The sequence below is a fragment of the Neoarius graeffei genome, chromosome 1, assembly GCF_027579695.1.
Source record: "Neoarius graeffei isolate fNeoGra1 chromosome 1, fNeoGra1.pri, whole genome shotgun sequence".
In the NCBI taxonomy this organism is placed as follows: domain Eukaryota; kingdom Metazoa; phylum Chordata; class Actinopteri; order Siluriformes; family Ariidae; genus Neoarius; species Neoarius graeffei.
In genome coordinates, this window is record NC_083569.1 from 24,923,948 (window position 1) to 24,940,972 (window position 17,025).

Consider the following 17,025-nt stretch of genomic DNA (forward strand, 5'->3'; position numbering starts at 1 on the left):
CTCTTCAGATTCACCCTCAATCTGTGGTTAGTTGTCTGAGAATGATTTAGAACCTATAGCCATGGAGAAAGAGAAGGACGAATACACAAGCCAAGTCACTCGTGAAGAAGAAGAGCAACAACTGCGCCAGCTGTTTTCTGGAACCTGGGAAGTTAATACATGGTACAAATCATCAGGGTTTTTTGTTTGTTTGTTTTTTGTTTTAAACTGATTTGGTGTTCAACTTTCACAGTTATGATAAAGCAGTGTCTCTTTGTAATTGTCATCTTTGTAAGCTCACTTGCTCAACAGAAGGCTCAATAATGGCAGTAAATAGACACTTACTCTCACTTTACAGTGCTGGAGCTGCAGGAGCAGGTGGCGCACAACAGGCAGGAATTTGTTCAGATTCACCTCCAAAACTAAGTTGCTCATAAAACTACCAACCTTTTCTGGTTCTAACAGAACCAATTAGGACCATGTAGACCCTTTCTGTTTTGTGCTACAATGGTAAGTAGAGAGGTGTGTGTGTGTGTGTGTTGGGGGAGTTAGTGCGCAATTACCGTTATTTCTTTTTTACTAAAATCATTGTATCTCTGCAACCATAATCTTTTTTTCAAAATTCCAAAACCTATGACCTTCTTGCAGTGTTCCTTTACAGAGAGTTGATTTTAAGGTGAATTGAACCTGTTTGAAATTTTAAGGTAAAGTCCCTGTGGCCCTCCTGCAGCCTGCTGGTGGGGAAGCGGATGATGGTGCCCTTGCACGCACTCGAAAAGCTGGTAAAATCTTTGCTGCAGGAGGCACTGCACGCCCACAATCAGAGGAGGGGGCCGGGGTCACACGCAGGGGGGTCCCGGCCACCACAGTACTTGGCTGTCATAGATGCCCACCAAAGAGATGTGAAAAACTACAAGGATGGAGCAGTGGGCAAAGGGTGAGGATCTCTGCTGGGTCCTGAAGTGGCAGCTATATGCATTCTGGGGGTCAGGGGGGAGCCAGCTTGAGAGTGGCTCACGGTCCTGTATGACAGAGAATTTTATTGTTTTATTGTTTTTTTGTATTTATTTTCATTGCCTTTGCATTCTATGCTTGTTTATGTATTCATTTGTTTTTTAATTTATGAGTTAACAAAATCTATTAATATTCTGTATAAAACTGGTTTGTATATATGGGGGGGGGGGGGGGGGGTCCATGCAAAAAGCTCGATATTTCTAACATTTGACCACCAAAAATATTATCTATCTATCTATCTATCTATCTATCTATCTATCTATCTATCTATCTATCTATCTATCTATCTATCTATCAGAAACACTTATTGGTCAGACATTTCTCTGCCTGTGTGCAATGGCTAACAAAGCTGTAAAGGTGTAAGAGATTGGCCCAGGCCACCTTACCCTATAGAGGATGTGCAGTCACGTGACCCACACGTGTGTACTCCGCCCACTCTGCCACATTGGATGGCATCAGGATAGTTTACCTTGCGCGAGCGTAATGGATCCAGGCAGTAATCCCCAAGAAAATTCGGAAAATACCCCATCTACATCGCGCGATTACTTGTCCAAGTTTGTTCAGCATCTTGAAGGTGACGTGAGGCAGCGTTATGTAGAAAAGTGTTCCAGGTTGGGGATTGCAGATCCGTACAACTTGCCGCAATCTTTGTTCAGGGAAATTCGGAGCTGCGGTGCCGGCGATTTGCCCGATCTGGCTTACCACGACATTTACAATTTTCTCGTTAATCGTGAATCGTGTTACACTGGCAAAGCCCTCAAAGCTTACAAGAGCCTGGAAGCTTATAAATATTTTGTTGCGGGATGGGTATCTCAACTATATCTCTGGAAGTTCCCGAAGAAGAATGTCTACTTGATAACCTCACGGGTAAGTTAAGACGTTTATCATAAAGAGACTATGCAGGACGTTTTATCTTAAGAATGTTCGAAATTTAAACTCAGTTCCAGATAATGACAGGGTTGTAAATATGTATGTTTTTGTCTGAAAACAGAAAATCAGAAAGCTGCGCACGCCTGTGCGGAAGCTGCACAAATGTGCGCAGCTTTCTAACCAACTGCCTCCTTCTCATACTAATACTTCCTATGTTTCATGGACTGTAACAGCATTTGCTCATTTAGTAATTTTAATACATAATTTACTTTGATGAAATTATTCAGACACTCCAACGCCCCCCCTAAAAAAAAATCGGATCTGCACGATTCAGCCGTGAAAAAGGCGCATCCGCCGTATGCATCCCTGTTTAAACTCATAGTTTAACTGACTTTAACCGGCTAATGAGGCTCGGTGGTTGGTCAAGATTTTTTTTAGTTTTCGCCATCCCTACTATGGATTGGCCTTTCAAAGGCATATATGAGCCAAAAAGATAAAACATTGTCATAGACTAGGCCAGGGTAGTAGGGCTAGGCATAGCCATTTTAAACGTTAGAGACTGTCTAGTTTCTAAGTATGCAGTTATCATTCAATCTGAAAATCAACTTAACAGATATACTAGGAATATTGAATTAGAAGATTACACCTACCTGATATGAAGTGTTCACTACAAATTCGGCTGGTAGAACTGGGGTACCAGTTTTCTCTTCGCACAGCGGACACCCATTTTGCGCGTCTCTCCTCATCTGTGCGGAATCTATAAAATGACAGGCCCTCCTTTTGGCCCTGTCTATTGGTACAACCAAATGCTGAACAAGATATAACCATTCTCGAAAGATCTCCTCCCACACACTTGATAATTAGAACGGGTTCATCTAAGTTCTATGCGCGGCCATGCCGTCCAAAATGGCAGATAAACAAATATCACGTGACCTCGTGACGTCACGTGCACGCTCTCTATACCAGCTTTCTGCACCTCCAATACAGTGTCACTAACCTGACCCAATGTTAAGTGTAATTCAGGGTTCTCTTCATTGTCGCGTAAATCTTTTGTCTTTTATTAAAGATTTCTGGAGAGAGGAATGCTAGTTAGTCCAATGTATTTTTGCAGGCTTTGTTCTAGTAGAGCTGTACATTTTTGGTGGTCAAATGTTAGAAATATTGAACTTTTGGCATGGAAAGCACACACAAGCCCCCAAGACAATGTCTTTCTCTTCAAAAGGATCCAGCTGTTGGGGGTGGAGTCTAGCTGTGTTTACCTTTTTAGATTTTAATATTTTCAAATTTTGGAAGTGGTATATTTAAAGCCATTGAATACAGAAAGTTATTGCTTTTTGATTAAGTGCAAGTATAATATCTGTTCTGATCACTTTAATATCTGATATGCTCTCTAAATAAAGATGTTGAACGGAGAGCTAAAATAGGGGCTTGCTCCTTCTGCTCCACACGTCAATCTGGTATAAAAATAATGTTTTTGTGTGTCATTTTAACATTTGATGTGTTTTCTGACTGACAATAATATACCGGTATAAGGCATCATTATAAATCCTTAATGAACTATTAACAAACACTTAACAAGTCATTAATAACTCATTAATTAACAGTTTACTAATGATCTATTAACTAGTTATAACGGATTTTATTATAAAGTGCTACCCAATATTCATAATTTCACACAATGAACAGGCATGACATTGCATCATGCAAACTTCATAACACAATCACACCGTGTCAAGCAACGGTGGCACATAAAAAATAACCCCACACAATGAACAGGTACAATTTTGTTAACCACCAACAGTGACTTTAGTGGGTGTGTTTTACTTTTTTCCGATTTAGTGATACTCATAACAAAATGGCATGGCATCATGCAGTCTTCATAACACAAAATCACACTGTGTCAAGCAATGACACATAAAAGAGAACTTCACACAATGAACAAATGCAGTTTTGTCAACCTACATGCAATGGTGGTACTACAGTAGCATTTACAGATTAGTATAACAAATAGATTTATAGATAGAACTCCTTCTTACATTGGTGCCACCACAATTTCTACCACTTCATAACTTTTATCCCCCTTTCCTTCACAATCCACCTGGAATAACATCCATCTCTCTCCATCGCTTTCCTTTCTACTATTCCTTCCCCATACACTGATTTCCCATCTTACTTTCCAGAAAACTGGCAAAGACCAGACAAAACAAGTTCTTCAAATCACAACAGGGAATCAATAAATATCATCAGAGCAGACTTGACCTCATTCTTGGCATTACAATAACGTAGGCCTACTGGGTTTGAATTAAATGATAGCTAACATTAAGCTAGCTGATACATCTCCTAACATTGACTAGCCAGCTAACTGCACTAACATTTCCATTGGGACAAAAAAACCCTGTCCTGTGTGGAAATTTTGACTGACTTTCCACTTCTTTGTAAAGAATTTCCTCATGTTCATTGTGTCTGGGGACGGAGCAAATACTGCAAACAATTCATCATCAACCAAGAATACCCTATTAGGCTAAGCTTATTTCATTGTTTAGTTGAACATTAATTTAACATGGCCTAGGGTTAATTTTGAGGGTATATAACAAAAGAATAAGGTTTTAGCAAAAGCTAGACATTGTGAGGTGGCAATGGGGCTGACGTCACCTCCTCCACTTTCGAGCAGCTGCACCTTGCACCAAAATGTCTCTGCTTGCACTGAGATTCACTTCACTTGCATGCGGTGAGTTGTTGTAGGTAACACCCGGAAAACCCAGAGTGGATTTTCAGTGGTATGTGCATTCTCTTATCGATCAAGTGGAATGGATTCTTTCACGAAGCAATAGAAATGGTGCTGGGTGAACTAATATTTTATGTTAAATGTGGGGGGTCCAAACGAAGAATTATGACTTGTGAAGGGGACACGTCCCCTTCACATTCAATGGTGGCGACGCCCATGTTCACCGGAATTAAACTCGCAAGCAAAAGTCACATGACTGAATACAACCTACTGTATGTTCTATTCCAGGTTAAGCACTCGCAAAGAACGACTGAAAAACTTTTAACTCCGTGGATTGTCGATGAATAAAATAGCAAGATTGTAGCCACAAACTACGACTGTATGGCAGGCCTTGGAGAGAACTTTTCTCACATGCCATCACTGTTGTGGGCTATCGAAGCTGGAGTGAAACAAAGGGATTCACTGACAGTTACAGATAAAAACTGTCAGTGAAAAACATCTCCTACTCCCAGTTCAGAGATATTTCCTTTCTCAAGAAATGCCTGAGTCAAGTTACTAAGCCACTATCAGAAGTTCAAGACAAAGTTCCAGGGAGACAACCAAAATCAGTGCAAAAATGAACCATATTTAAGACCCATTAAGCGTTGCTCACAAGAAAGACGGTTTCTGGTTGTCCCCCAGAAGAAATTATCACCTGACGCCACACACAAGGGGTCTATTGCTTAACCAAGAACTCATGAGCATATGAATTATTTCTGAATTCATTATAGTCTTAATTTGAAGTATTTTTTTGTTGACATGATGAACTGTTAGTCAGGGAGCATATGTACGTAACCTACTTTGCAAAATTTGCCAAGTCTGGTTTCTCAGTATTAACCCTTTATTTACATCCCAAACAAATTATTTTTACTTGTTGTACAGTAATGTCAGCAATCACCATTTTCACCAAAAAAAGGAAATGCTAAATCTGTAAAAACATAAAAAACAACAAAAAAATATACCTGTATCACTTAAGTCCATTATAACATCTGTTTTTTTAAATTACCCGTTTACTAACTTTATGTGAATAGAAATCATATATTTGCAAGATATTATCAAGTTAAGTTTAAAATGAGACATTTAAGTACATAGAGAACATAAAAAAGCCAGAAATATTTTACACTATTGCTACAGAACATGAGAATATTTATAGCTTATCTACATTCCAGAACTCAGCTCACAATCTCTCATTTCATTGAGATTACTAAGCTGCTAGCAGTTTTTTTTATGTCCAAACTACATCAAGAAGTAACACTTTGCCTAAGGATTCAAACACAAAACACGAAAATAAAAGCAGTTATTGGTAACACATATTATGACCAGAAATAAAGCAGAATGAGCATTTTCTAAGAGCATGCATATTAAGCTAACTTCAAATGTGTCCACATGTTTATGATGCAATGAACTCTTCATCATTTGATATTCCATATTAATGAATAAGTAAAAAACAAATGATACTTCTAATTCGAAATATTATATTTGACATGTGCAGGTTTCAAATTTTGTCTTATAAAATATTTTATTCAAATAAGGAATCACTTATCCCAGCTTTTTATTGAAGAGTTGGTATGTGGACACATTGTTATTAAGCATTAGCATATTAGCACAAAGCATATTTACGGGATCAGTGCAAGGATGAGGAATCTGTTGTGGTATGTGGTTGTGTATGGAGAGTGCATGGACAGATAAGCATCATACATCAGACATTTCAGTAACTCTATAACTATCAGGTTCACTAGTTATCTACAATTTGTAAGAAGGAGTTATATTCTTAATTATGGCAGACATCTGAGACAAGCATGCAAACATACAGATAGGCAAAGATAGACACACAACGAAGCGACTAACTTGCTGAAATATTTTTGCAACAAATCTCACAGAGTTATGGGACCCCAACAGAAAATCAGTCACCTTGTTAAACACTTTTTTTCATCAATCTTGAAACAAACATACTTTTAGATAAAGAATCTATAGAGTAACAAACTCCGAAAAGCAAAAAGTTATGTCAGTTGAATAGACTGAGCAGCGCACCACCTCTGAGGTTCTAACTGATCCCACTCAGTAGTTTAGGCCCTTTTAGGGTTAAATGGGTATCTAGTGTATGAACCCTGCTTTTGACCTGAGTAAAAAGGTTGTGTGCCACAAATAACACCTATTATGGATATAATAATTGCATATTAATTATGTAATACTTTTATACCAATTTCCTATATGTGGTTTCAGGACTCTTCTTATGCGCAAAGTTCCCCTGCATAATTAACTATGAAACAGCAGCCTACAAACATTACAAGAAGTCCAGATTTATGAATTTATATCTGAACTTGTATATTATTACCAAAAACAAGACTTGGTAAATTTTGCAAAGTAGCCTCCAAATATAAACAAATACCACCTGACTATGTGCATTGATGGAGACTTGAGTGCAAAGTGCTTTGCAGAAATTGAACACCAAAGACACCTTCAGGTCAGGGCCGTAACTACCATTGAGGACACCGAGGTCATGTCCTCGGCATTTTTTTCCCATGGTATTTTTTTTTTCACTCAGAAATGTGAAATTAATATATGATGAAAATCGTTCTGACTTTGATCGGTGGAAAATTCTAAATTCAGCTTGCATCCCCCTGTTCTCATTTGTTTGTCTAAAAATAAAGTCCACATAATCATTTTTAAACGAAGCTGAAATATCTGACATTGGAAACATTTCATATTAGGCAGCCTCGCGATAGTCAGCTAAGCACCACGGGATACACAAGAGTTGAGAAGTGTTCTCATCAAGGTCCGACTCCACAGCCAGTCAGTTTGTCAATTAGTCGTGGAATCTGAAAATTGAAATAAGATGAAGTCTACTACATTAAAACTAACCAAACTCAGCTTTGGAAAGTCAACAAGTGAGAGAAAAAGAAAGAGGGAAGAAGGTGAGTTAATTTTGCCAGTCCGGAATGCTTATGATCATTAACAGTGCAATTTTAATTAGCATTTCAAGCAACAACAGTGGAAGCCACTTAGCTAGATAGGATTTTCGTTTTCCAGGCGGCACAAACTCTTTTTTTATTCTGTCTCTCTCAATTTGATTTGGTGCGTTTCAGATCAGAAAAGGCTGGACAGTCGTGACCTGTTGTTTATGAAGTTATTGGGTGCTGATGAGACTTGAGCTATTTTTGCTAACTTACCAGACTATAGGCTAACGTGAACACAAGACACTATTGTTTTGATCATTGGTTGTATTTTCGAACGGAAATGAAAATGGGTAGCAAACTTATTATGTTCACATTTTATTTACAACATGATGTACCACCTCTGACTGCTTTCTGTCAATCATGAAGAGCCCAGCCGCGTTCACAGCTCCTCCTCCGATCACCAGCTGGAGATGAGCCTCCTCTCGGGAAGTCTTGTCCCGCCCCTCTTATTGACTCCCATCTCCAGTGAGGCTCAGTCTCCGAATGTAGCGTTTTAGTCGGTTTTGTACAATAACCGTCTAGTATTTTGCTATTGAAAAGGGCAGATATTTTTTAAAAAACCAATTGAAGTCCATTCAGGCTCGGCTAGATTGCGTTGTCACTCTCACTCACACTAACTCACTCACTCTCTCTCTCACTCACTCATTCTCACTCACTCATTCTCACTCACACTCTCTCTCTCACTCACTCATTCTCACTCACACACTCATTCTCACTCATTCTCACTCACTCTCTCTCACTCACTCATTCTCACTCACACTCTCTCTCTCACTCACTCATTCTCACTCACACTCTCACTCACTCATTCTCACTCACACTCTCACTCACTCATTCTCACTCATTCTCACTCTCTCTCACTCACTCATTCTCACTCACACTCTCACTCTCTCTCACTCACTCATTCTCACTCACACTCTCACTCACTCATTCTCACTCACACTCTCACTCACTCATTCTCACTCACTCACACTAACTCACTCACTCACTCACTCACTCACTCACTCACTCACACTAACTCTCTCTCTCTCTCACTCATTCTCACTCACACTAACTCTCTCACTCACACTAACTCACTCACTCCATCACTCACTCAAACTCTCACTCTCTCTCTCTCTCACTCACTCACTCACTCACTCACTCACGCACACACACACAAAATACTTTTGTGATCGTGCAGTTTTGAAATTGTTAAAATAAACATGTTCACCTACATGTTCATCTTGTTGGGCTTGTGATTTTGACTCGTTTCCAAAATGTATGAAAAGTCACCATATTAGGACATTTTTTTTTGGCAAATAAGATGTATCGCAATGTTTGACCTCGGTATTTGAAAAATCCTGGTTACGGCCCTGCTTCAGGTCCTCAGTGATCTCACTGATCATCAAACTGTCCATACGGGGCCATTCTCACTAGCAGAAAGTGGTCTTCAGGTGATGAGAAATCATAAGCAGCGCATGCTCACCTTCTGGTGTCAGTGTTCTTAACATCCCCTCTTATATCTGGATCATCTGTCCACCTTCAAAATAGCCCTTACAGGCCCCAGTGAGAATTGAACTCATCACCTGGTTTACTAAACCAGTGCTCTCACCACTGAGCTATGGAGCCTTAAGTCTCCCACAGCTGCTGAAGCTTGGGGCCACAGCAGAACCCTGAAACCCCTGCACTGATCCTCAAACCAGCCCACAGAAACTGCTGGAACATCACTCACAACTTTAGTTCCTAGCTGCAGTTAGCTTCTGTTTACTATTTGCCTCACAAAAAAAGGGCACACATTTTAAATAATGCAGTGTGTCAATCGTAGAGTGGGCTGTGGACTGTACATTCTGGCTACTTTCTCAAGTATTTTTCAAATTTTTACATAAAAAATAGATTTTGACTTAGTTTCTAAGAGTTTGTTTCCGGAGCATATATCCAAAACTATTCATGATACGGATTTGAAACTTGGCATACATATTAACAAGGTGATGTAAATGTGCCTTTTCATACTAAGAAATTTGAGAAATTTTAATTGTTCATGTTTCCATGGAAACAATTTCAGACTTTGTCTCTCAGGTTAGTCTGAGGGGGAGGTTTTGTTTCTGGAGCAGAACTTGAAAACTATGAGTGGTAGGGTCTTGAAAGTAAGTGTCTGATTACATCTGAGTAGTTTGCCATGATCGTATAGTGGTTAGTACTCTGCGTTGTGGCCGCAGCAACCCTGGTTCAAATCTGGGTCATGGCAAAAGAAAAAAGCTACCTGAAGAGGCATAATCTTGGGTTTACTGTCATTTGCACAGCTTTTATCACAATTCTTGATTTTTGCACTATTAATGCACAGTCACATGTACAAAGTGCATATATAGGTATTTTTTTTATCTGTATATTGTAAAGTGAGCTTGTTCTTTTTTTAAATTCTATTTTATGTTGCACAGTGTTTCTTTTTCTTTTCACATGTTTGATAACTTGCTGCTGCAACAAAACAAATTCCCAGCTTGGGAGCTATCTATCTATCTTAGTGATTACACAGCCTGATAATCACAATTCATTTTTTTATACCCCCAGTCCAAAGAAGGGGGGATATACTGGTTTACCTCCATCCGTCCGTCTGTATCTCGGTCCATCCAAAACACCCTTTTTCTCAGCAACCACAAATCATAGCCACTTAGTACCAAACTTCAGCTTGGGGTTCTATACCGTGTATACCGTTTTCAGGTCTGTCCCACATCGACTTCCTGTTTACCAAATGAATGTATTTACGAAACATATAGGGTGGATTTACAAAATTTTTGAAACACTTTTCTCAGCAACTACAAATCACAACTGCTTGATATTTGGTACTGAACTTCAGCTTGGGGTTCTATACTGTGTATACCGTTTTCAGGTCTGTCCCACATCGACTTCCTGTTTACCAAATGAATGTATTTACGAAACATATAGGGTGGATTTACAAAATTTTTGAAACACTTTTCTCAGCAACTACAAATCACAACTGCTTGATATTTGGTACTGAACTTCAGCTTGGGGTTCTATACTGTGTATACCATTTTCAGGTCTGTCACACATCGACTATCTGTTTACCAACTGAATGTCTTTATGAAATATATAGGGTGAATTTAGACGCTATTTCAAGAAGCAAAATGCTATTTCAAAATGACAGTTTACCAGGATGCTATTTGAAATACCTGGGGAGAACACTGCTCTTTACTTACTTGTTTCTGGGTTAATTATTTGTTGAAGTCAACATTCATAATGAGTGTCCTATTCCTTCAATTGCTTGTATTCTGATATAAGCGAGAGCGAGGGGATACGTAAGTGAGCAGTAGCTCACAGTTGATATTGTTTTGTAATTCATTTATTCAAATTGTCATAAATATGTATCACGATTTATCATTGCAATATATCATTACATGCTGAGTAAATATTATCATAAATAATGTTACACATGCAAATATTCGTATAAAAGCACACCCATTTGATCTATATAGGCCTTTAAAAGCGGGTGACTGGGAATATCGTGTGCTGGATATTGGATATACATGTGTGGAGTGTAACGAGAGAAGAGCAGGGCTCACCGACTCCACAGCCACACTGGGGGCGATCCTCTCATCGATCTCCTTCAGTTTGTCAGCAAACAGCTGTCTGTCCTCTGTGGTGATGATGGACTCTATAAGTGTGCCCAAAACCTTCACACCATACTGCTGCAGCACGCCAATCTGAAACAGCACCACTCCTACCACAGGGTATCGTAGGTCGTAAGTTTAAGTATCCAGAACTAGAGCTGCGGCTACAATCATCGACACCTTAATGATCTTTTGGCCATTGCAAAAGTAGAAGAGACTTTCGTAAATTTTTAACTTATAAATTGTGCATGAATAGTCACTCAAACTTCCACTGGAAAAAAAATAAGTTGATTCACGATTACTTAGTGTGTCAGATGATGTGACACCATTCCACAATTATTGACATCGAGATGAGAATGATTTTTTTAAATGGTATGTGGAATTAAGTTAACAAAACAGTTTTTATTTAATTTTTTTATATAGACTTGTATTAAGTCCAAAATATGTTTTATATAAATATATCGAAGTCAGTGCTTAGGTAAATGAGGAAGTAATCCTAATGTTTGTAAACAAATGAACTGATAATGTTTAACCTGTGTCAGAAAATCTTTTTGTTCCACTTTCTACCCACTATCTAAGTATTTTTGTACATCACATTTTGTTAAATCACTCACTGTTGTTTGTATTAATTTCTAGGTTTGTAGTTTACCAATAAATGCCAACAGGCAATTGATATTATAACCACATGAAAATCCAGGTAAAAGGTCGCATGTCAGTTCTCGAACCAAAACTTTATATTTCTATATCTAAAAATATAAAATGTCTGATATTGTAATATATGGTAGATATTTACAACAAACTGCAAAAAAAATTCAAAATGGAATAGAAATATTTCAAGCATGTAATTTATAATACATATATAAATATATATATATGCTAGGAATTTGATTTTGGTCTAATTCTATTTATTTCAATCGGATTCCAAATACTCTCTAAGCATTCCATTCTGTTATGAATCAGGAAAAAATTATGATAAATCACAGCACTTATATTTTTTTTAAGTACTTCATCTGCTTCAACAATGCTACACAAAGATCAATCCATAACAGTTGTAAATGTCACTTAATTCCACAGGGTGTCGATAATGGTGGACACCGGTGAAAGTGATCACGATGATCAACACCCCACATGACTTCTCAAACGCATGATAAGATACAAAATGCCGACTGTCAAATGAAAGAGTAAGAAACAAAGTAGGTTTCGACAAGGATATCATGAAATATCGGGGAATTTGATAAGTAAAAACATGTCCATGATCTTTCCACCATACTTACATGCAATGATAGCATCCAGGTTTTCCTCAACTTGCTCATCGTGCTAAAAAAAAATTCCATCTCAGATAACGAGCTGTGTCATCAGACGACAAGATCAAAGGGTGAGGGGTGTCTTCCGGTTGATTAATTAACCAATAAAAACTGTTGTAACTGAAACTCACCTTTGTAAAATTGTTTTCAATTGGTAAATCTGAAAAGGTGTCAGTAATTATGTACTGTTGATAATTGTAGCTGTCACTCTACAGTATATCTACACATGTAGAGATATAATTCAGAACAGGTCGCACCACAGTTGAGTGACATTTGTCCGCCGATGGAGAGCAGGATGCCATCCGGACTCTCAGCTTTGACCACCTCCATCACAAATTGGGGTGTTATGGCCAAGAAGTAGACGATGTCTGCCTGCTTGGTTCCCACATTGTTAGTCTGCACCGAGGCACTGGTCAGGTTCATCAGCACCGTCTTCAGGTTCTCCTCCTGCACACAGTGCAACATGGTGGATATTTACTCTGTTCCAGTGCAACAGGTCTTATTAGCAAAAGCTGCATTTCCTCCACAAACTCCATCATGGCAATAAAAGATCATACTAGCATCAAATCTAAAATTCTAATTCTTGCTAGTGTGCAAAGTCAGCTTAGACAGCGTTTACTGATATGCTCCTCTGATGAGCTCCGAAGGTTAGCTATCACAGATTCCTTTCACTTTGTTTGTCTTTATTTCTTGAATTGCTGACTGACCTCAGTATCTCCAACTCACATTTTTCAACAGGGTTGTCATATTCCCACCATCCACTATGAAATTCTAACTCTCGCTCGAGTGCAAAGTCAGCTGAGACAGCTAGTGGGATCGATGCCCGCATTCTCCAAAACACCCACTGTCCCCGTGCTCGCATTTTACATAGAAAAACTTTCTTGTCATCTTGCAAACCAGCCGAATCATCTGCACTTTCAGCCAAGTCAAGATCAAATTTCTTTCGCCACATTCAAAGCAGCACATCTGTGAAAACAGCCACTATTTGGATTAAACCCACAACCTTGGCACTGTTTGCAACAATGACCAAACTGCACATTACTCTTCTGCTGATATGCTCCTCTGATGAGCTCCGAAGGTGAGCGATCACAGATTTCTTTCAGTTTGCTTGGCTTTCTTTCTTGAATTGCTGACTGACCTCAGTATCTCCAACTCACATTTTTCAACAGGCTTGTCATATTCCCACCATCCACTATGAAATTCTCTCGCTCGAGTGCAAAGTCAGATGACACAGCTTTTACAAACTGAAAATATGATGCTTACCTCCTTGTATTCTTAAAGCTGCTGGTGAAAAGCAAGCTGCTGTCCTGAAAAGGCACTTTTCACCACCTTCCACCCAACTGCTCTCATTGAACAATGAAGCAACAAATGCTTCCTGAGGCATGCCCCAAAAGTGTGAGAAGCATGCCAGGGACTCCATGTGAGGAGACTGGGTTGTTTTAGGGGCAAAACCCTTGAAGCTTACCACCTGGTATTCATGCAAATGGGAGTCAGAATACACTCCCCCAGAACAAAAGTCTGCTCCTGGGCAGTCGCCCACTTGAAAATGAACAAACAACCAATGGAAACTCAGGCATGGTTGCAGAAAGCAACGAGCAGGCCAGGAAGGGCAGGTTGGGGAGCTTGCGGTTGTTAGTTGGACAAACCCTTAGACACAGCAGGGGAGTTAGCTCAAGTGGTAGAGTACTCAGGCATGGTTCCAGAGAGCAACGAGCAGGCCAGGAAAGGCAGGGTGGCTTGGAGTTGTTAGTTGGACAAACCCTGAAACAAAGCAGGGGAATTGTCTCAAGTGGCAGAGCACTTGCTTAGCATGTAAGAGGTAGTGGGACTGATGCCCATGTTCTGCAAAATACCACCTGTCACCTTACTTGCATATTACAGAGAAAAATTTTCTTGTCATCTTGCAAACCAGCCGAATCATCTGCACTTTCAGGAAAGTCAAGATCAAATTTCTTTCGCCACATTCAAAGCAGCACATCTGTGAAAACAGCCACTATTTGGATTAAACCCACAACCTTGGCACTGTTTGCAACAATGACCAACTCAACTAACTGCACATTACTTTTCTGCTGATATGCTCCTCTGATGAGCTCCAAAGGTGAGCTCTCACAGATTCCTTTCACTTTGTTTGTCTTTATTTCTTGAATTGCTGACTGACCTCAGTATCTCCAACTCACATTTTTCAACAGGCTTGTCATATTCCCACCATCCACTAGGAAATTCTCACTCTCGCTCGAGTGCAAAGTCAGCTGAGACAACTTTCACAAACTGAAAATATGATGCTTACCTGCTTGTATTCTTAAAGCTGCTGTCCTGAAAAGGCACTTTTCACCACTTTCCACCCAACTGCTCTCATTGAACAATGAAGCAACAAATGCTTCCTGAGGCATGCCCCAAAAGTGTGAGAAGCATGCCAGGGACTCCATGTGAGGAGATTGGGTTGTTTTAGTGGCAAAACCCTTGAAGTTTACCACCTGGTATTCATGCAAATGGGAGTCAGAATACACTCCTCCAGAACAAAAGTCCACTTCTGTGCAGTTGCCCATGTGAAAATAAACAAACAACCAATGGAAACTCAGGCATGGTTCCAGAGAGCAACGAGCAGGCCAGGAAGGGCAGTGTTGGGGGGCTTGTGGTTGTTAGTTGGACAAACCCTTAAACACAGCAGGGGAATTAGCTCAAGTGGTAGAGCGCTTGCTTTGCATGTAAGCGGTAGTGGGACCACTGCTTGCATTCTCCAAAACACCAACTGCTGCCTTGTTTGCATTTTACAGAGAAAAACTTTGTCATTTTGCAAACCATCTGAATCATCTGCACTTTCAGCCAAGTCAAGATCAAATTTCTTTTGCCACATTCAAAGCAGCACATCTGTGAAAACAGCCACTGTTTGGATTAAACCCACATATTTATCAAAGCTCCCTGGGCTCCACGGAGCCCAAATATCTATCATCCAGCTCCCCAGGCTCCCCCCCGCTGATTAAAGCTATCAGCGGGGGGGGGCCCAGAGAGCTGGATGTGAGCTCCATGGAGCAACAGGTATCTGCTTTCCTGCAGTCCGAGGGAATTCACCTGGACTGCGATAACATTGAGGCTTGCCACCCACTACCAAGGAGGAACACCAGCGACAAGCAGACCATCATCATGAGGTTTGTCAACAGGAAACATAAGACCGCACTATTTAAGCATACGTACAAGCTAAAGGGATCCAGGGTCTACATAAACGAGCATCTGACCAAACAAAATGCAGATATAGCCAGGAATGCACATGCCTTAAAGAAACAGAGGAAAATTCAGAATACTTGGATGACAAACTGCAGGGTGTTTATTAAGCTAAACGGTACACCTGAGGAGGCCAAAGTATCAGTTGTTAAAAATATTGAGGACCTGGAAAAGTATCAGTGACCATCATGAGCGGGACCATAAGCCACACATCTCAGAGGATTACGGAACAGGATTTACTGGAACTACAATCATTTGTGTACACTGGTCACAAATCACAGGATTTGGAATATGATATAGACCGGGACAATAATTTCTTCTCTGCCATTAACAACAACTGCTGTTATTACACTGATGAACAGTTCAATTGGAGCATTAAAGCTGATGGCAAACTCTCAATTATCCACTTCAATAGCAGAAGCATGTATGCAAATTTCAATCTCATCAAGGAATATCTACATCAGTTTTCGCATCTGTTCAGCATCGTAGCAATATCTGAAACCTGAATACATAACGTCAAAGGCACGGACTTTGAGCTGGAGGGCTATGAATTCAACTACATAAATAGACAAAACAAGAGTGGAGGGGGTGTGGCCATATTTGTGGATAGGGACTTGAAATTCAGTGTGATGGAAAGTATATCAACAGTAATTGACAACACACTGAAATGCATAACAGTTGAAATTTGCAGAGAGAAACATAAAAATGTAATTGTTAGTTGTATATATAGAGCTCCAGATTCTAGTATTGAGGTCTTCAATAACTGGATAGAGGAAATGTTTTCAAAAGTGAGTCACAAAACAGTTTTCATATGCGGAGACTTCAATATTCACCTGCTCAATCCAAATAAACACAAAATGACAGACAATTTTATCAACACAATGTACAGTATGGCCTTTTTCCCGAAAATTACTTGACCCAGCAGAATCACCTCACACGGAGCCACCCTCATTGACAATATATTCACTCACAGTTTTAATGACAATTTAGTAAGTGGACTATTGATAAATCATATCGGTGATCATTTACCAGTTTTCTCAGTTTATGAAACAAAATTTGGGAATAATAAACCAGAAAACACAAAACTTTTCAGACGACTTAGATCAGAGGAATCAATTAACACTTTTAGAAATGACTTGCTGGCACAAAATTGGGATGAAATATACCGACTAAAAGACATAAATAAAGCATATGAGGAATTCTTGAGGATATTTATATCATTATATAATAAAAATTGTCCAATTGTTCAATAAAGTAAAAAGTCAAACATACAGTATGTCCATGGATTACAAGGGGTTTACAAAATGCCTGTAAAAAGA

The 17,025-nt window shown here is 39.5% G+C and overlaps 1 protein-coding gene and 2 non-coding genes across 3 annotated transcripts in view; 1 reads left to right on the forward strand and 2 right to left on the reverse strand.

The window, feature by feature from the left end:
* LOC132884340 (carbamoyl-phosphate synthase [ammonia], mitochondrial-like) overlaps positions 1–17,025 on the reverse strand; it is a 42,881-nt gene that overhangs the window by 11,221 nt on the left and 14,635 nt on the right. The window contains exons 2-3 of the mRNA XM_060918183.1: positions 12,745–12,934; positions 11,136–11,293 (exon numbers count right to left, since the gene is read on the reverse strand). Coding sequence (XP_060774166.1) covers positions 11,136–11,293; positions 12,745–12,934 — 348 coding nt within the window. The remainder of the gene's footprint in view (positions 1–11,135; positions 11,294–12,744; positions 12,935–17,025) is intronic.
* LOC132896624 (U5 spliceosomal RNA) lies at positions 2,881–2,993 on the forward strand. The gene has a single exon (XR_009656114.1). It is a non-coding gene; the product is annotated as a U5 spliceosomal RNA (small nuclear RNA).
* trnat-agu (transfer RNA threonine (anticodon AGU)) lies at positions 9,119–9,189 on the reverse strand. Its single transcript has one exon. It is a non-coding gene; the product is annotated as a tRNA-Thr (tRNA).